Consider the following 17,333-nt stretch of genomic DNA (forward strand, 5'->3'; position numbering starts at 1 on the left):
AAAATGTTTAGTCTCACAAAACAAATAGATATCGTAAATGTTTAAAAATAGAGCAAGTTTATCTCTGAAATTAGAAATCCTGGGAATTCAACAAAATTGAGAAACAAAGTTTCGACTTTTTAAAAAGTCAAATATTAAGCAGTTGCATTCTCGCCAGCTTGTTAATGGCGTCAAATACAATAGGTGACCAATTTACTGTTTTCATCATGTCAATTTCAGTTGAATTACGTAATGTATTCGGCGATAAGAAATAAGGAATCAGACAGGGAATAAAGTGAAAAGTAAATTGATCAAATAGAAATAAACCCCTTATCTTCAAAAAAAAGATATATAGTATATTGCAAAAGCTTATCTTATCGATATCGTCTAAATGAAAGTTCAAAGAAAACATTGATACTGAACAGTCATATGAAATTATCTATTAACTGCCAAATAAAATAAGTCAAATAAATATACTATACCATAGTTAGATATCACTGAAAACACTCTCATAACAAACTCACACGCATAAATTACTATGATAATCCACTCAAAACGTTCCTTAAGTACTAAACCTGAATCAGTATAAGTACCTTTCCATCTCCTAGAAATACAAACAATCGCTTTAACATTGTAAATTTACAAACACCACCGACCATGTCAAGTACAAAGCAAAGGATCAGCTGGGAGGTATAAGGATTCGTTCAAATGAACACTGGGTGCCGGGAGGGGGGTTCATCACCGGGAGGGGGTTCACCCCATTTAAACAGTTTATTCAAGAAAATCTCGAATATTTCAATAAAAAATGGCTGATACTGCATAGTTTAAGGTTAAAGGTGAGTACCCCCATCATGGTAGTTTAACTGAACGGTGGGGTCCCCAATAGCGAACTCCGGATCACAAGTGAAGGGAATGGTTATAGCGTACCGGACTCCGGAGGTAACTCTCTCCACATGATGAGGGTTCTCTGTTCCGCTTGTGAAGATACTGACCCGACCTAAGGAGGTATAGAGTAATGTTACAGAAATAATTTTACAGACAAAACTTGCTGCTATTTTGAATCTTGCAGCCACACCCCCCCCCCACCCCCTTCCCCTACCTTAATTCTTTCACAAAGGCTGGTTACAAAATAACGCTTCCCTCCTCCTCCCCCTCTAATGGTAATCTACATACAGATTACAGTTGAATGTTTAAAAAATAATTCGCTGAATCCGAAGAACAAGATTAAGGCAATTGCTTTGAGTATTACAGAATCTCCATAAGAATGACGGAAATAATTCAGCCTCTTTGACGGCTGGTGGTCTTTTTACATTAGATTTTGAGAAACTGAAATCTAAACCATCCTTTTCTAGACCATTCGGGTACAAAATATCCTTGCTCAGCTCGTAGCTGAATCCACAGGAATCATTTAAACTTTTGTTTAACAGCAGCTCTGATTTCGAGTGATCAGTTTGTATGAAAATAATATCTTTTATATCATTAATTACAGGCTGTGCTGGATTAGTTTATACCAACGAGCTTGTAGTTTGGTTTTATAAATATAAGATTGAGGGGAAACTTGAAATAATAAGAAGTCTAAGATTTAGACCCCAAGTATGGTCTGATAACTACTGAGTGCCTAAATTCCAGCCAGATATCAGACGAAAGTTGCCATATTATGTTCGTGCAGACCGCCTGTTGTTTTGATAAAATTACCATGAGACCGATAAGAACTGTATAATGAAATCAGCACTCAGCGTACTTTTACGAGATAAAATGATAGGAATTAATGTTGAACTGCCTTCTGAAATGGTAGCTGAAAATATGATAATTATGCCAATTTAAGATTACATTTTCAAACCATTTTTAAAGGCACGGGAGCAGCATTTTTAAAGGTCATGAGATTCCTAAGAATGGTCTGGTGACTAGCCACCAATTGTAGCAGACAGTGAGAATATTATCGGGTAATTTGATTGTAATTGATCAATTAGTATAACAAAGCCACCCTACCTCAGTCAAGCGGAATTCATTCCCTTTTGCGGCAATGCAGCCAAAAATGGATCGAAATTCCTATTACCTTAGACAGATGGGTTGTTATGCCGATAAAGTGACGTGAAAATAGGATGTTTGATAAATTATCAAATTTTTGCAATATCTTTATTGACGATTGGTGGTGATAAGTAGTGGACTAGACGTAAGCGTAAGGTGTGCTGCTAACTTGCGATTAAATTAATATTAACGATAATGTACGTATTAAGGAAACATTTTTTCGTCAATTATGAGCGCCTGGCTTGCTCCAGGAGTCCATGCAAAGATGCCATGAATGCCATTATATTGTTAGTTTCATCTGGACAGATCAATACTGGTCTACATTATTGACAGCAGTGGCCCGTAACCAGGTCTTTAGTGCGCCGGCTGAGTCTAAAATACCAGACTTAAAGCAATCACCGTACAAATCACCATCTTAACATTAAACATTTAAATTCTTCTCCCGTCCAACCTTCCAGATCAACAAACCTATCCCCTTATCAGCGAAGAAACATGTTCCAAATACGGACAAACATATGATTTATTGCAACAACCGTCACATTATTGACATCCCAACAAACAGCCGTCATAGGCCTGTCAGCAGGTATTTTGTTCTGACAAGCGGACACGATCTGAGATTCTCACGAACCAGGCACGCGTGGGTTGCTATGGTAACACCAGGCACGCGTGCAGTGTGAGGGAGGAAACGGACTCCAGTCACACTCTAATGGTCACACTATTAACAAACCACTCAACCCTGTAACAACCTTTCTATTTTGGGAGAGTTTTGCAGGTGTTGTAAGACGACTATCAGGTCAGAATATGACTTTAGTTTTACGTAGAGAAGAGATTGAGAATACTTTTAGGATTTTCTGTAGATTTGATGGTGGACACTTTTCCGGGCTCAACGATTAAAAATCCTTTCTTTCTTTCTATTCTTAGACGAAAAAAAGGACGTTGAAAGCACGTGCCGACTGCCGACCCGAAAGGGAGACTTCTGGTCGGAATGTTTGGGCTTTGAGGGCGAAAAGAGCGAATTCCCCACTGTCTCTTTAAGACACAAAGAAAGTAGTTTTAGGGCAATCTGTGCAGGCTTCAAGTCGGTTTTTTGGCATTTTCGTAGAGGAGATAACTTAAGTTTTAAGATTGGAGAGCGGAAATTCTTGCAACCGAAACAAACCTAATTCAAATTACACTAATCATTTGGTCGGTAACGTGTTTCCGGTTTTATGTGTTACCGGACATAAATTTGTAATTAAAATTCTTAATCCAGAGCTCAAACTCGCTGCTTCACTGTCTGCAATCCAAAAATACCCCCTGACATGGCTATTTTTAGTAACAGTAGATATAGGCCCTTATCTTGCCATTAATAACAGCAAGTCCTGCAAAATAATTTGCAAACTTGCATATTTTTAGATCTAAAAATGAAAGCTCAAATCGAGTCTTCGTTGTCATATTGCTGACCATCGACGGATCCAAACAATATCATTATTAAATTGAATTTTTAAAATTATTGAACTGAAATTTATTCAATTAAAACCTTCGTCGGTGAGATAGGACCAAAATATCGACAGTTGCAGATTGGTACCCTAGACTAATCCAGGACAGACAGAACCCGAATCCAGACATAGTCAAAAGATTTGCCAGACATAGTCAAAAGATTTACCAGACATAGTCAAAAGATAGGTGGTCAGCTTGGGTACGAGGCTGTGGCACTAGATACCAGTCCCGAATAAATTTCAAATCCCTTCGACATTGTCAGCGTCGATTGTTTTCCATTATGATTTGCTGATACGTAATTATCGAGGCACGCATTATTATATCTTAATCCTATAGTGTGTCGCAACTTCCTGACGGTAATTTCCGTTGGTGAAAGACTAAAGTAGAAGTTGCGGTGTTAATGTTTACGTAGACAGCGCCTTCCAAGTAGCTTCATTTCAGATCATTTTGAGAGAGCCCCTATAATCAAATGTACTATATGGAGACTAGACCAGTGTGTTACCATAGCAACCCACACTAGACCTGTGATAAAAGGGTGATGACGAGAGTTCCGGTTAGACTTCCGTTAAACATGAACAACAGGAACTGCGAAATTGTAATCTAATGATTCCTGCACGGTAATCCAATTCATGGTCTATTCACATTTCACACTCCAAAGAACACTTATAATATCCCAGGAAGTGGAGACTCATATCAACAATAGGAGTGAAAAGCTCACATTACCGTCACATTTACCCAACATTAGCATACCGTATTTAATTAGAAACTCGTGCTATTTAGCAAATCGGCCCTGATATTTACCATGGATCACTTGCCACCACTAGTGGGGTGTCACTGCCATGCACCCACTTCCTCCTACTCCCACGACTTGCTCCCCTCCTCTCTCTCTCTCCCCCTCTCCTGCTCCCCTCACTGTCAGAGGAAACACTCATTACGCAATGGCTAATCCTGGCGTGCCGGCGGCATTTGTATCGTTTGTAGTTGTTGAAGTGCTTGACGTATAGCGGTCCGGCTTCCACGTATAACGGAACGTGACGTCACGTAGCGAGGAGCATGAAGACAGCAGCTCAGTATTTAAGGGGATGGAAAGTTGGGGATGGTATCAAATCTGCCAGCTCTCCAACTTTTCGGAATAGTAACCACCAAACTCGATACTCGTTTTACTTTTATTAACTCGTTTGTTAAACCTACACTAAAGATATTATCATGATGAAGTTCTTCTTTGCATTGTTTGCCGCTTTCGCTACCCTCTCCATTGTCAACTCTCGATCCATCAAATTAGGTTGGTTATTACTCAGTTATTTAATATATTTTAATTACAACTTTGTTAACATGCCTCTAGATATTAGTTATTGATTGGTAAATGGTTGGCTCTTTAGTAACCGGCTCTTTTGTACGAACGATAATAATATTAGTATGTCGAATAATACAGTAAAGCCATGCAAGGATTTAGAGCATTCAGGAGTAACATGAAATATACAACACTAGAAATCCAAGTAATCCACTAGATCAAAGTAGCAAACAAAATACTAACCACTAAATTATTTCAGAAAATCCCCGAACTGACAGCGATAACACTGTGACAGCCAAGAGAAGCCCCCGATCGATTGAACTTGAAGGATCATTCCCCAGCCTTATCGAACAAAAATTAGGTACGTAATCTTGTTCTGTATTTCACAATCTACATGAAGATATGGATAGGATTTCATTACACAATTGAATGATTATTGAACTATAATGACCGTAAACTTTGGTAGCTCAGCAGAGGTACCCAGTCTACTTTTTTTGATCTTTCGATCCATTTTATCTGTTCAAATTTAAACTCTCTAAATCCGATTACTAATCCTCACATTTTTTCAGCTGAATTCGAACTCATGGGAAACACTATTGACGAAACCTCTGCCCATCTCCAAAAGAGATCAACCCTGCACAAAAGACGACACCACCAGAGAACCACTAAAGGACACCCCAAGAGGCACAACATGGCCGCATTCTTCTACGTCCCTCCTAACGGCAAGTAAACTAAAGAAACTTCCAGAACTTTCTAGAACTAAAAGAGATTTCTAGAAACAAAACGAACTGCTTGAGCCGAGCGCACGTTTTTTTACGTTGTGGACTCATTAAATTAAATATCGAACGCATTGAATTTTACGAGCAGCTATCCTGCTTTTGACTAACGATTTTTTTAGATTTAGGTTGATTTTTAAATCCCTGTTTAAACTAATTCGCTTTGTTAAGAGCACAGGATAAATGTTCAGTTTTTTAAATTGTCGGTTGAGGCCGACGATGATCCTTATCCGGTTGCTATGCAAACCAAACCAAACCGATAAATTTTAACAATTGTTATTTATTTCGTGTTGATCAAACTTAAATTTTGCTGGGTACCGCATGAGGGCATTTATTATTTAACGATTTTAAGAACCAATTTGCTAGATAAATCTGTTTATAAGTCCGATTATAAGCATGTTTATTGTTTATATGTCCAATTATAAACATGTTTATTGTTTATAAGTCTGGTTATAAACATGTTTATACACACTGGATGTTTATATAGTGTTATTCCCAGGTTGCCAGGGCAGGGTAATTTGTAGACCTCCTTGTAGAACTGGCGATGCTAAGTGCCGCTGCCTCTGTCTGCCTATTGCCTAATCCATACCTGAAAAAGCCTAGTCCATACCTGAAAAGCTAGGTGTATTTGTTGCCTTGAACTTTGTCATTTCTTGAATGTCTGGTATCAGTAACATAAATTTGAAGGCCTGTTTTTAGGGCATTTTGGAAGCTAGTTTAAAGGGCATTTTGAAAGCTTGTTTTTAGGGCATTTTGGCTGAATTGAACGCATGCTGTTTCGTCACCCCACAAGAATTTCAGCCAAAATGATAAAAACAGCCGAAAAAGCTGACTTGGGAATATGCTAGATTTATTAATTAATTTTGATGTTTTGAGAAGATATTAAGTTATTAATTATTTATTTAGATACATATATCGATAATTTATTTAGATATTTAATATACAAAGTATTTATGTGCACGGAAAAAAATCGTGATGTGAACAGATTTCGAACTTTCGTTTCAAAAACACACATTTCGTAATTGAAAGTCTTGTACTCCGTCAGCAAGGTTTCTACACAGTTTCCTGCTAACTAAGATTTCTAAACCTTACAAAACTTGAAATCAGTCCAGCGCGATACCGCACAAATCAAAGGGGATGCCCCACTCGGGGATTCCACTCTGATTCCGAACATATTTCTTTGCTGAAATCTTCTAGATTGCAAGACTTTTAACGTATCATCTAGATATTTGTTCGCTTCAATGTTGATCTACATTTTAAAAGTTCAACTGCATGAGTACTTAGTAAGTCAAAGAAAACGTAAAATGAGAACAATGTTGTCTATTATTTACACGTGTATTCTTTAGCTTAATTTAATTTTATACACCAGAGATATACTGTCTTTTATTTCTTAATTCTACAAGCTTTTCTGTGAGAAAAAGCCAAAATCAAAACTAGAGTTCCAGTTATGTTGAGTGAGACAGAATGTGCAATATAAAATTATTAGGTGTGGTTTTTAAGGAATTTAGGAATTTAATACCTTTAAAATTAAATTCTACAAAAAGAGATTACAGCATGTCAATTGCAAATGGGCCGGACTATGCAGGATGGTTCCGTTATTAACATTTGCACTCTAACTTTAGGCCACCCTGTATCGTAAACTTGATAATACCGGCTAAATCGTCATAGTGCGATTAGCATGAGCAGGAATGGGAGCTTTTTCTAGCAGATAACAAATAATAAGATAAATTTCATCGTCTATGCATCTGGATTCTGCAGAAAGTTAAATCATAGCGGCCCCAAACAATTCACGAAGATTACCAAAAGGTTTAGTCTGCACAAATTTCTCACGTGTACTCAGTTGCTTCAAATACTTATCTACAATTTAGGACTCATCAAGTTCCAATCTCAAAGGGAGACCTCCGACTTCAGGACTACTTCCACTTTTGTCCAAATTACATAATTAATAAAATAATTTACATAGTTATCTCCGTTCGTGTATGGTTAATTATTCTTCTAAATCAGAAAATGAGTAGTGGATAGATCAATAATTTTTCTCCTGTTAATAAAGAATGAAAATAATTCTCTTACGTAAAGAAATTGAAACTTCAAACAAGAAATTGAGAATATTACAAACATAGTTTAACAAATACCACTAATAGTAAAATGCGATTGTAAGAATTCAAGATAAAGATAAAATAACTCAAAACCGATAAAAACCACTTTTCATAACTAAGGATACTACTGGAAAAGTACTAACTACTATTCGGAAAATATAGATAACTTCCGAGAAATCAACACATTGAACAGTCGTCTCAGGGCTGGAATTCAGTCAAATCCTAATCGAGTGAGCTTTGATGTACCGATGAAAAATAACAATAGGGTTAGTCAAAACAATTGCGTCAGAGGGAAAAAATCAGTTTAAGTTTCGATGAGACTGGTTTATGATTTATTTCTCTTCTGTGCTGGATCAGTGACGTCACTGCCGAGTCGGTGACTTCACTGTCAATCTTTAAACAGGGGTAGAAGCAATCTTGAGGTTCCCCACTCTATGGTCCACTCGAGCTGTAGAGCTAGTGAACTTGGAAGTAGCCAGCAGTTTGTTCAGGCGAGTAGGTGTCGGCTCTTTGCTGCAGGAACCACTGATCCACCCGAGCTTCTTCAATGCGAACCTCCTTACAGATCTCAGAGACAAGCAGTAGATGGGGAAGTTAGCAGCACTGTTCAAAAAGGGAGAGAAATAAGCAACTTGTCGCATCTCCTTCACATTATCCAGCTTGAAGACGAAGAGCAGGCCTAGTGGGAGAGCACAGACACAGTAAACCCCAGAGATGAGAACCACAGCAAGAACAGCTTCCTTCTTTACCTTGTGGCGTCTGTTAGCTAGCACTAGGAGGAGGGTTAAAGACACAGTCACAGCAAGGGCAGGGAGGAGGGTTAGGAAAGTAAACTCTGCTACCTCCAGATAGTAGACAGCACTGTGTCCGTGATCAGGCTCCAGGATACACATGTACATGCCGTCATGTTGGTCAAAACTTGACATGTTCTGTAAACCGATGGAGATGAAGATTTCTGTCTGGAAGCCAATAATGATGGCTATGACCCACATGAGGCCCACGATGGCGTAACCTTTAGCATGAGACCAGGTCTTGGCATGGAGTGGGTACGTTACCAGGGCTAGCTTTGACAGGGATAGAGCAAGGATCATGTTGAAATCTGCAAATGCAAACACTTCTTCAAACACCTGTGTTATCTTACAGTGGAGATCCCCGAAAATCCACTTATTGTTGAAGATAGCCAGTATAACTGGTAGGTTGACAAAAAGAGAGAAGCCCAGATCCGCGAATGCTATGTTGTTGATCAGGGCCCTGGAGACACAGTTGAGGCGGATCATTTTACACTTTAGGGAACCGTAGAGAGTGAGGATGCTTCCAAGCAGGGCAAAAAGAAAGGTCAGGACACACCAGCTTCCCAAAATAACCCGCTCTACGATGTGCGTGTTCTTCTCTTCTGTCTGGTTAGAGGCTGCAGCGTTTTCAGAACGGAGCAACATCATCGGGATATCAAGATTTGAAGTGGTGCCAAGATCCCACACTATTGAGCTAAAACCCTGGTGGCTCGGAGATTTGTCTCGTTTTAATGATGACACCCCAAATTCTGTGTTTGAGAAGCTCTTGATCTCCGAGCCACCAAGGTTTTAGCTCACTAGTGTGGGATCTTGGCCGGAGACAATATCAAATAACAGGAAAACCTTCATTTCGACATCCGGGCATCACAGAAGCCGAGACGAAATTAAACCAGCTAAAGTTGAAATGATCTTAAATTTGCGGTTCGTTCTTATTCTATTTCTTAGATAAGGTCAAAACAATAAAACGCAATTTACAAGTAAAACTAAAATCCATATTTAAAATATATCCAATAATATTTTCTTCTCAGCAGTTGAAGCCGCTGGCAGTCCAAAACACGTGACATCTATTATCAACCAGCTCTTTTGGGGTAATATCCGCCACCGTTACTAAATCAACATAGCCTTTATAAGTAGCATACACATAGACCGCTGGGCATTTATAACCTATTACTGTAGCAGTGAATACTGGCGAATCTACAAATCCACATTCTTCAAAATGGATAAATTTGTTTCCTTTTCCCGTCCAGTTGACCCATACTTCAGTTTCAGTAGATACACCAGAGCACATGATAGCACATGGTGGGGGACCAGTCTTACCGTCAATAGTGCTCAGGATCTTTACTTCACTCAGAGTGGGTGAAGCTAACATCAGACTCAAGAGGCAGATTAGAAGCAACATCTTGGAAACCAAAGGAACAAACTTCTTCGAGAGATTTTTGAAATCAATATAAATAATCATCAGAAATAATGGCTATAACTCTACTTTTGTGTGCGGTGTTTGACAGACACACTAAGTGAGCATTACCTAAAGCGGTTTCACAAGTTTTGACATGGACCAGCTGTTATTTGTTGGACAGAAGGTTTATCATATTAGTTATCGTAAGAAGTGTGATTCACAGAGTAATAGCGCATCTTTGTAACTTTGTTTCAACCATGATGTAGACCCTGAGTAGTGCGTAGCAGCTGTCTTATCCCCAGTGACAGGTGAAGAATTAACGAGTGTTACAGAAACCGTAATTATTGAATGACTTTATTAACCATTCATTTTTACCTTTTCGTAGTGGCAAAATCCGGATTTTACCTACCACGCCTACGCAATACTATACTCTAATATCTTGTTATTTTAGCAAACTTAATTCTGTACAGATAATTGGCAGTCTTAACGCAGGGTAAACCTTAGAGCTTGGTGTCAGCGTTAAGATGAGAAAATATCAGATTTCAGATTCATTTTAACATCCAGGCATAACAGAATCCAAGACGAAATTAAGTTAAAATGATCTTAAGTTTTGTGGGCCATGTATTTATCACATAAGGTCAAAACAATAAAACGCAATTTACAGGTAAAACTAAAATCCATATTAAAAAATATTCAACAATAATTCCATGTCAATGATGGGTTGTTTCTTCTCAGCAGTTGAAGCCACTAGCAGTCCACATCACGTGACATTTGTTATGGGAGAGATCTATCGGTGCAGCATCTCCCACTGTGACTAGGTCAACAAGGTCTTTCTTAATAGCAAACACGTGGACGGCGGGGCATTTCTTACCTATCATTGTAGCAGTGAATACTGGCGAATCTACAAATCTGCACTTTTCCATATGGATCCATTTGTTTCCTTTTCCTTCCCAAGCCCGCCATGCTTCAGTTTCAGTAGATACGCCAGAGCAGGTGGTAGCACACGGCGGGGGACTGGTCACTTTAGGATTGTTAGGGGAGCTCAGGATCCTCATTTCACTACTCAGAGCGGGTGAAGCTAACATCAGACTCAAGAGACAAATTAGAAGCAACATCTTGGGAGCCAAAGGAACAAACTTCTTCGATATAGATTTTAGAAATCAATGTAAATAATCATCAGAAATACGAGAAACTCTTCTTTTATATGCGGGATCTGGCAACTCTTAAGTGACAGTCCCGACTAATGATGAGGATCCTGTCTTTTATCTAGTGATAGGTGGACTTGTGAGATCTATCTTTAGCGGTTTTACAAGTTTTGAAATGGACCAGCTGGTGGACAGAAGGTTTATTATTTGAGTTATCGTAAAAAGTGTGATTTACTGTAATTTCAAAGTTATAGCGCATCTTTGTTTCAACATTGATGTCTTTTCTTCGAATAAAACTTATCTGTTTCTCAATAAAATACAATGACGTGGACCCTGGGTAGCAGCTGTATTCTCTGTAGTGATTAGTGGAGAATGAAAAAGTGTGAGGTGTTACAGAAACTTGTTGAATCACTTTACTGATAATTTTTCTTTGTCTTTTCAAAGCGGAAAATACGGATTTTTCTACCACGCCTACTCAATACTCTAATATCCTGTCATTTTAGGAAACTTTTAGCAAACAACACAATATCTGAGATGGTAGATCTTAGTTCCTAGTCAAGTACTCAGGTATGAACTTGGCCATGGTTAGGGAAGTATAATCTGTACCACATTTTGTGGAAAACATATCACGCGGATTTAAGGTTTTTCTAAAGTTTATATCACGTCTAGATCTAAAAGCTACTAAAACTTGTATTACTCCAGTCTATTCGGTGTTCAGTCGATTTACATCGATATTGTTCAATGTTTGGAACGAATACAGAAACTTCATCTTCAAATAATGAAATAATGTTCTATGTTAGCTCTAATGTCAAAAACGCTAGTAAAACGTCTCCAGCAGTAATCACCAATACCTCATCTACTCACTCCCAAGGATTATCGGCTTCATAAACGCGAGGAAACGACTCACCAAATGCGGTAAAAACTAAAAGTTTAACTTTTTTATACAAATTTTACCGGGGTAAGCACAGGGCTCAAATGCTCTATCTTATAGTTGCCATCTTAACTATGATCACAGGAGAAGAATAAGATCACCAATACTTCAGATTGGACTTATTTTTTCAGAAATAAGAAAAGGTAAGCCAATACAAGAAAGAAAATATTGGTGAATAGATTGCTCGATTCTGGAAATCTATAATTGTAAAATGGACGACAAAAATTGTGTTTAAGTCTAAGAGGCTTAAGTTAGCTATAATTCTTATTATGCTTAAAATCAAGATACAATTTCTGATTTTAGTGTGTAATTATCACCGTTTCGTCTTCTCGTATAAAGAAACAGCAAAAATGTATCTCCATCGTCCAATTCATTTGAACAGTCCTAGTCGACTTAAACATGTAAGATGAACAAGGGTTAACCAAACGTACCTGCTTTAGGGTGGACGGTGTTGTTGAACCCAGGAGCATCGAACATAAACCTGCCCCCCATAAAGTCAGTGGTGTATGTGTTGAGGTAGAGCAGGGACGTGTAGTGAAATCTGTCGTACTGTTCCTGAAACCAAACAGTGTGAGAGGCAATTGAAAGGACAACGAAATGTTTTGGTTTGGTTTGGTTTGGTTTCAAGAGCTTATACTTGCCACGTATGTCCAGGTTCATTATAATAATGCAGGACTTCTAGGCAATGAGCTTGGTTGTGGGACACACTCAACTAGGGAAGTTGAGAGGCCTCAATCAAGTCTCATTAAAGAGATATCAACAGAGTGTGAACCACTGCCAGACTTACCTTTGATTAGAGTTTGCCAGGCTCTATAAGTGTGGCAGATAGTGTCTTCTTTGTCCTATCCTTTGTCCGTGATGCTGGTAACAAACTCTTGTTGCAGGTGATGGTGACATAAACTCATTTGCATGATTGGGTCTAGAGATGGGTCGATTGTGAAGTGTGCTATATACTTATATAAAAAGGTAGTTGTGATAAATAGTACAGCTCAGTACCGTAATTATAAAACCATTATCTGAAAACTTGTCTCAACATAGAAGATCTAAATGACATGAGGTCTAAACTGGGTCGATTAAAAGTGAGCTACAGATTAGCGGCTGGGAAAAACAAAGAGATGGAGATTAGTGATTAATACAGGTAATCAGTACATGTGCTGAGTGAACGTATGACAGACCGTAAAATCGGAAGATTAACTGTTAATGACTAAAACACCCTAGAATTAAGTGCCACAACCATGAGGTTATAAAGTAAAGAGGGTCTATATAGACTACTAGAAGATAATAAGTGGGCTGAAGCTAATAACTGGTTAACTGGTCGCAATAGAGAATGAAACATATCACAACAAAGAGGGACAAATTGTCGAGAAAAATTAAAGTATCCGGTAAATATCACTATTCTGGGTAACTCGTGATGTAGCCACGTGTTAAGAATTCCTCGTGTAGGAGGAGGTAGAATAAATAAAGTAGTGCAGGTAATTATCACGATGCTGGGTAAACGAAATGTTTACTTGTATTGATTCATCCAGAAAAGCTAAATAAAAGAAACTTACCAAATAAAATTTCTGAATCATATAAATTATACGTATGCGCGCGCGCATATATGCAATAAATAATATAATAAATTAAATAATTAAATAAATTAAATGTCAATGTGCCTGACCAGCGCAGCAAAATCATTAAATAAATCTTCGCGCCTTCCATTTAAGATAATTTGAGTCACGTGACCAAAGTGCTGGAGGCTCTGCACAATTCCACGTTCCTCTAGAACTGCTGAGCTCCTTGAACATTCCAAATATCGAGAGATACTTACTGTGTCAGTGTGAACGTGCCAGTATTCATCATGAACTGTGGTTGGAGGCTTGTCAGTCATCCGGGAAAAGAAAGTTGGTTTCGTCAGCTTTAGTTTTCCAGTCTTTATCTTCCACTTCTTTTCTATTTCCAACTAAAATTTGAAATTATTATTGAAATTTGAAAGCGATTGAAGAAAAAGGACATCAACCTTCAGCCTGGAGTACTTTAAACAAAATCAAACATTTCAACAATCCAATTACTATAGAGCTATAGGATGATCTGTACCTGTATTCGATTCTTGACAGAACGGTACAATTTAAGATCTTCGTAGCTAAATAACTCCGTTATACCGTTCTTGTTAGCCAGCCTGGAGTATTGAAATTTACAAGAGAATCTAAAATAAGCGGTTATGGGAAGATCATGTTATCAAGCAAGATAGTGGTGAACTATTAGACTGGAAATACGTAAAACAGTTGTGTCAAGACCATTATGTGAGTAAAACAGGGCAGACTCACAATCGTACATCAGCGAACTTTGTTCCAACAGATATAGCTCCACTGTGTAGATCTAGTATAGTAGCCTAGAATAAGAAGTAGACTATTAGATTAGTGAGAATTAGAGCTGACGAAACATATATGTACAGTTCGGGTTTGGGAATATGACATGATAATATGTGTATGGGAGTACAGTGAAACTGCCAACCCCGGACCAGTTAGGAACCGTTGACACAAACATCAAATATCCGGCATGATTTTCAAAAAATTGCACCTATTTCCGGCACCCAAATTATCTTAGCATCAAAATTTCGGCACTTTTTGCAAAAATTCGAAATTTTCCTGGTCCGAGTTTTATTTAGTCCGGAGTTTGCAGGTCCGGAATTTGACGTTTCACTGTATCAATTACAAATTACAAAATCAATTACAAATTACAAAAATCTTACCCCACCAGAACCACCGCCCAGTGCCATTCCCTTCTCAGCAATAGTTATGAGTTGCTTTGCTTCCTCTGCAGTGACAAGGCGATCTAACACCATTCTCCCGCACCTCACTGCCTCGCATCCTAAACAAATGTTATTGTAACTTCCGACAAATAACATAACATATTATAGATCTTTAGATAGAAAACAATATTTACCTGTCTGTCTGGTGGATCCATAGTGGAAATGCGAATTCAGAATTAATTATTAGGATTTCAGGAGCCTCTAATTTTTACAAAAAGCCTACGTGACAGCTATTTTCATACTTGTTGCCCCCCCCCACCCCCCACTTTTTGTTGTTGGGGATGCCGGTCTCTGGTCTCAAATAAATAGTAAGCCCTTCCGCCAGATTCCTGGAATACCCGAATACTGTCAAATTTAAAAGATCCACAAAGTTTCCGTAAAATTTTATGAAACACCTGCCACCTGGTAAATGGTAATACCGCTATCATCTTGATCTTATTTATGAGCAAGTCAGACATAAGTTGACAGTCGACAGAGCAAGTCAGACACAACTTACCGATGTGTTTATAAATTCATAACAAAAACGATATAGGAGTGCAAAGTGCATGAACCAATTAGTATCCAGCCAATCAGCTAATTTCTTTGGTGGCGACGCTGATCCACTATCCAGGGGCGGAGCAGACATGAGATTAAATAAAATACCACGATCGTAAAATTTTAAATATTAATCGGAGTAATGGTGCATATAACGTCTTAACCAGTCAACGTATATTAACAGAATATTATAGGAGAATTTTAAATCGGTTATATTTCTGATATTTCTGAGATGATTCTGAAAGTAAAGGTTTGAAGTCCCGTTTATCTTTGAGCCATGCTTGTTTTTGCATAACGGATACAATATATTATATTAAACTTCAGATTGTTCCATATGTAATATACCATGGTACAGAATCAAACACATTACAAATGTAAACGTGCCTCCAACATACATTTAATACTAAACAATTTAATACCTTGAATACTAAAAGAGATAACAACATACCAGTGTACTCGACCTTATGATCAGGTGAGCAGGGCAGCACCTGTGTTACCCCCGCTGTTCCCACAGTACTATTCCACAGAGCCAGATCCATGACATGAGGGTCCTCCTAAAGATAAGATAAGATTTATGATAATGCCTCTTACCTCTGGGCATCTCATACAAGAATTCTTCAAAACTGTAAAATTACGTTTAAAAAACTAACCAAATTGAAAATACAAAAGAACCTGAGAGCTTCTAAGCTAGAAATTTGTATTCTTTAATTAACAAGTCCTTCCAAATTTACCTTCCACAGTGGTTGTAGCCGGTACATGATGGCCGCTCCCGCGATTAGAAACGTGACTATGATCCGAGGGAGACTGATGATTACTGCTTGTGGACTGTCGTCTGGGGGCGAGCTGAAGTTGTGAGGAAGTGTTACAGTGTTACCTGCTAATATCACGTGACCTGGATTACAGAGGTGTTCTAATCATGTGACTTACTTTAATAAATCAGGGAACTGTGATACGATTATGCCAGGTATTGCTATCTGAAAACTATCATTAAGTTGCGTTTTGAGGTTTAAGTGCGTCGGTACTCGGTACTGGTACCAGTATCTGACAAGGACCAACCCACCATTTCCCAGAAAAGTGAAGAATCCGAACTAAAATTCCAATAGTGAGTAATTATGAAGTTGAAGTTAAGGTGTACTACAGACATTGAGTATCGCCCACGAAGTTCACTATTTAGGGATCGTTTACAATATCACGTAATCTGTAAAGAGTGAGGGGAGGGGCTTTCTAAATGATTACCGTAGTGTAATTTTAACACAGTGCGTAAAATTGATTATTAAGGGGGTTGAAAATGGGCCAAAAAGTGATTACGTAATATTTGAACGACCCCCCAACCAAGAAACGAGCATTTATCTTGCCGGACGTGATTGCTGAATTGAAAATGAGGCGTATATCTCAAGGTTGTCATATCAAACTTCAATCGAGGCGTGTTTGGCAACCAAAAATTTGAGCGGTCGGCAATAACGATCTTTCACAGACGAGTTCGACAAGTATTTAAATGTAATATTGCAGAGAAGAAGTCACATAGCATAAGAAATAGTGAGCTGACGATCTTTTGGACATTTATTGCTTCATTGGCAAAGTCTACTGGTGTTACTTTCATTGGTTTGTTTACTGCTCCTTCGTACCATTGCGATTGATCATATTCCACTGCCCCTTAGTTTTTATTTCCCCTAAGTCGCATTCAACTGCACTACAAACTGTCACAGTAATAACCACGCAGAAAGCATTAAAAGCAACCTTATACCATCTTTGAGAACCTGTTTTCGTGACAACAACATTTGATTGAAAACTGCCATGTTTAGTGTTTACAAAGTGATGGAGATATTAATTAAATTATGTTATATTAAATTATGCACGTGTAAGTGTCAGAATATGGCACTTATGAGGGAAGTTACCATAGCAACACTTAATTAGGCAAACCTGGGCTTTGCTTCACCAGTTCCTCGCTTCTTGTTCTTTTTCATTGCAGCGTTGTAACAGCGTTACAGTGTTACAGCGTTACAGCGTTACAATATTACTTTTATAATGAGAGGAGGTTACCGGGACACTTTCTTTATTTCATTGTTTCATATAACCATCATGTGCCTGTTGTGATG

At 38.2% G+C, this 17,333-nt stretch overlaps 4 protein-coding genes across 4 annotated transcripts in view; 2 read left to right on the top strand and 2 right to left on the bottom strand.

Annotated features, from left to right (window-relative positions):
* Positions 1-17,333, top strand: part of LOC134816708 (serine/threonine-protein kinase Tao-like) — a 585,630-nt gene that overhangs the window by 307,520 nt on the left and 260,777 nt on the right. The gene's annotated exons all lie outside the window — the stretch shown is intronic.
* The window catches only part of LOC134816834 (uncharacterized), a 57,848-nt gene that overhangs the window by 10,015 nt on the left and 30,500 nt on the right, over positions 1-17,333 (bottom strand). The gene's annotated exons all lie outside the window — the stretch shown is intronic.
* Positions 34-17,324, bottom strand: LOC134816780 (2-oxoglutarate and iron-dependent oxygenase domain-containing protein 3-like). The gene is made up of 9 exons (XM_063825773.1): positions 17,158-17,324; positions 15,969-16,080; positions 15,686-15,791; positions 14,644-14,762; positions 14,219-14,283; positions 13,989-14,070; positions 13,723-13,854; positions 12,344-12,467; positions 34-976 (listed from the first exon to the last, which is right to left on the bottom strand). Exons 1-9 carry the CDS (start codon positions 17,199-17,201, stop codon positions 810-812), a joined length of 951 nt encoding a protein of 316 aa, XP_063681843.1. The 5' UTR covers positions 17,202-17,324; the 3' UTR covers positions 34-809.
* Positions 4,603-7,550, top strand: LOC134816781 (uncharacterized). Its single transcript, XM_063825775.1, has 3 exons — positions 4,603-4,768; positions 5,037-5,138; positions 5,347-7,550. The coding sequence occupies exons 1-3, from the start codon at positions 4,693-4,695 to the stop codon at positions 5,505-5,507; spliced, it is 339 nt and encodes a 112-aa protein (XP_063681845.1). The 5' UTR covers positions 4,603-4,692; the 3' UTR covers positions 5,508-7,550.

Source organism: Bolinopsis microptera, chromosome 6 (assembly GCF_026151205.1).
Source record: "Bolinopsis microptera isolate Bmic1 chromosome 6, MBARI_Bmic_1.0, whole genome shotgun sequence".
NCBI lineage: Eukaryota > Metazoa > Ctenophora > Tentaculata > Lobata > Bolinopsidae > Bolinopsis > Bolinopsis microptera.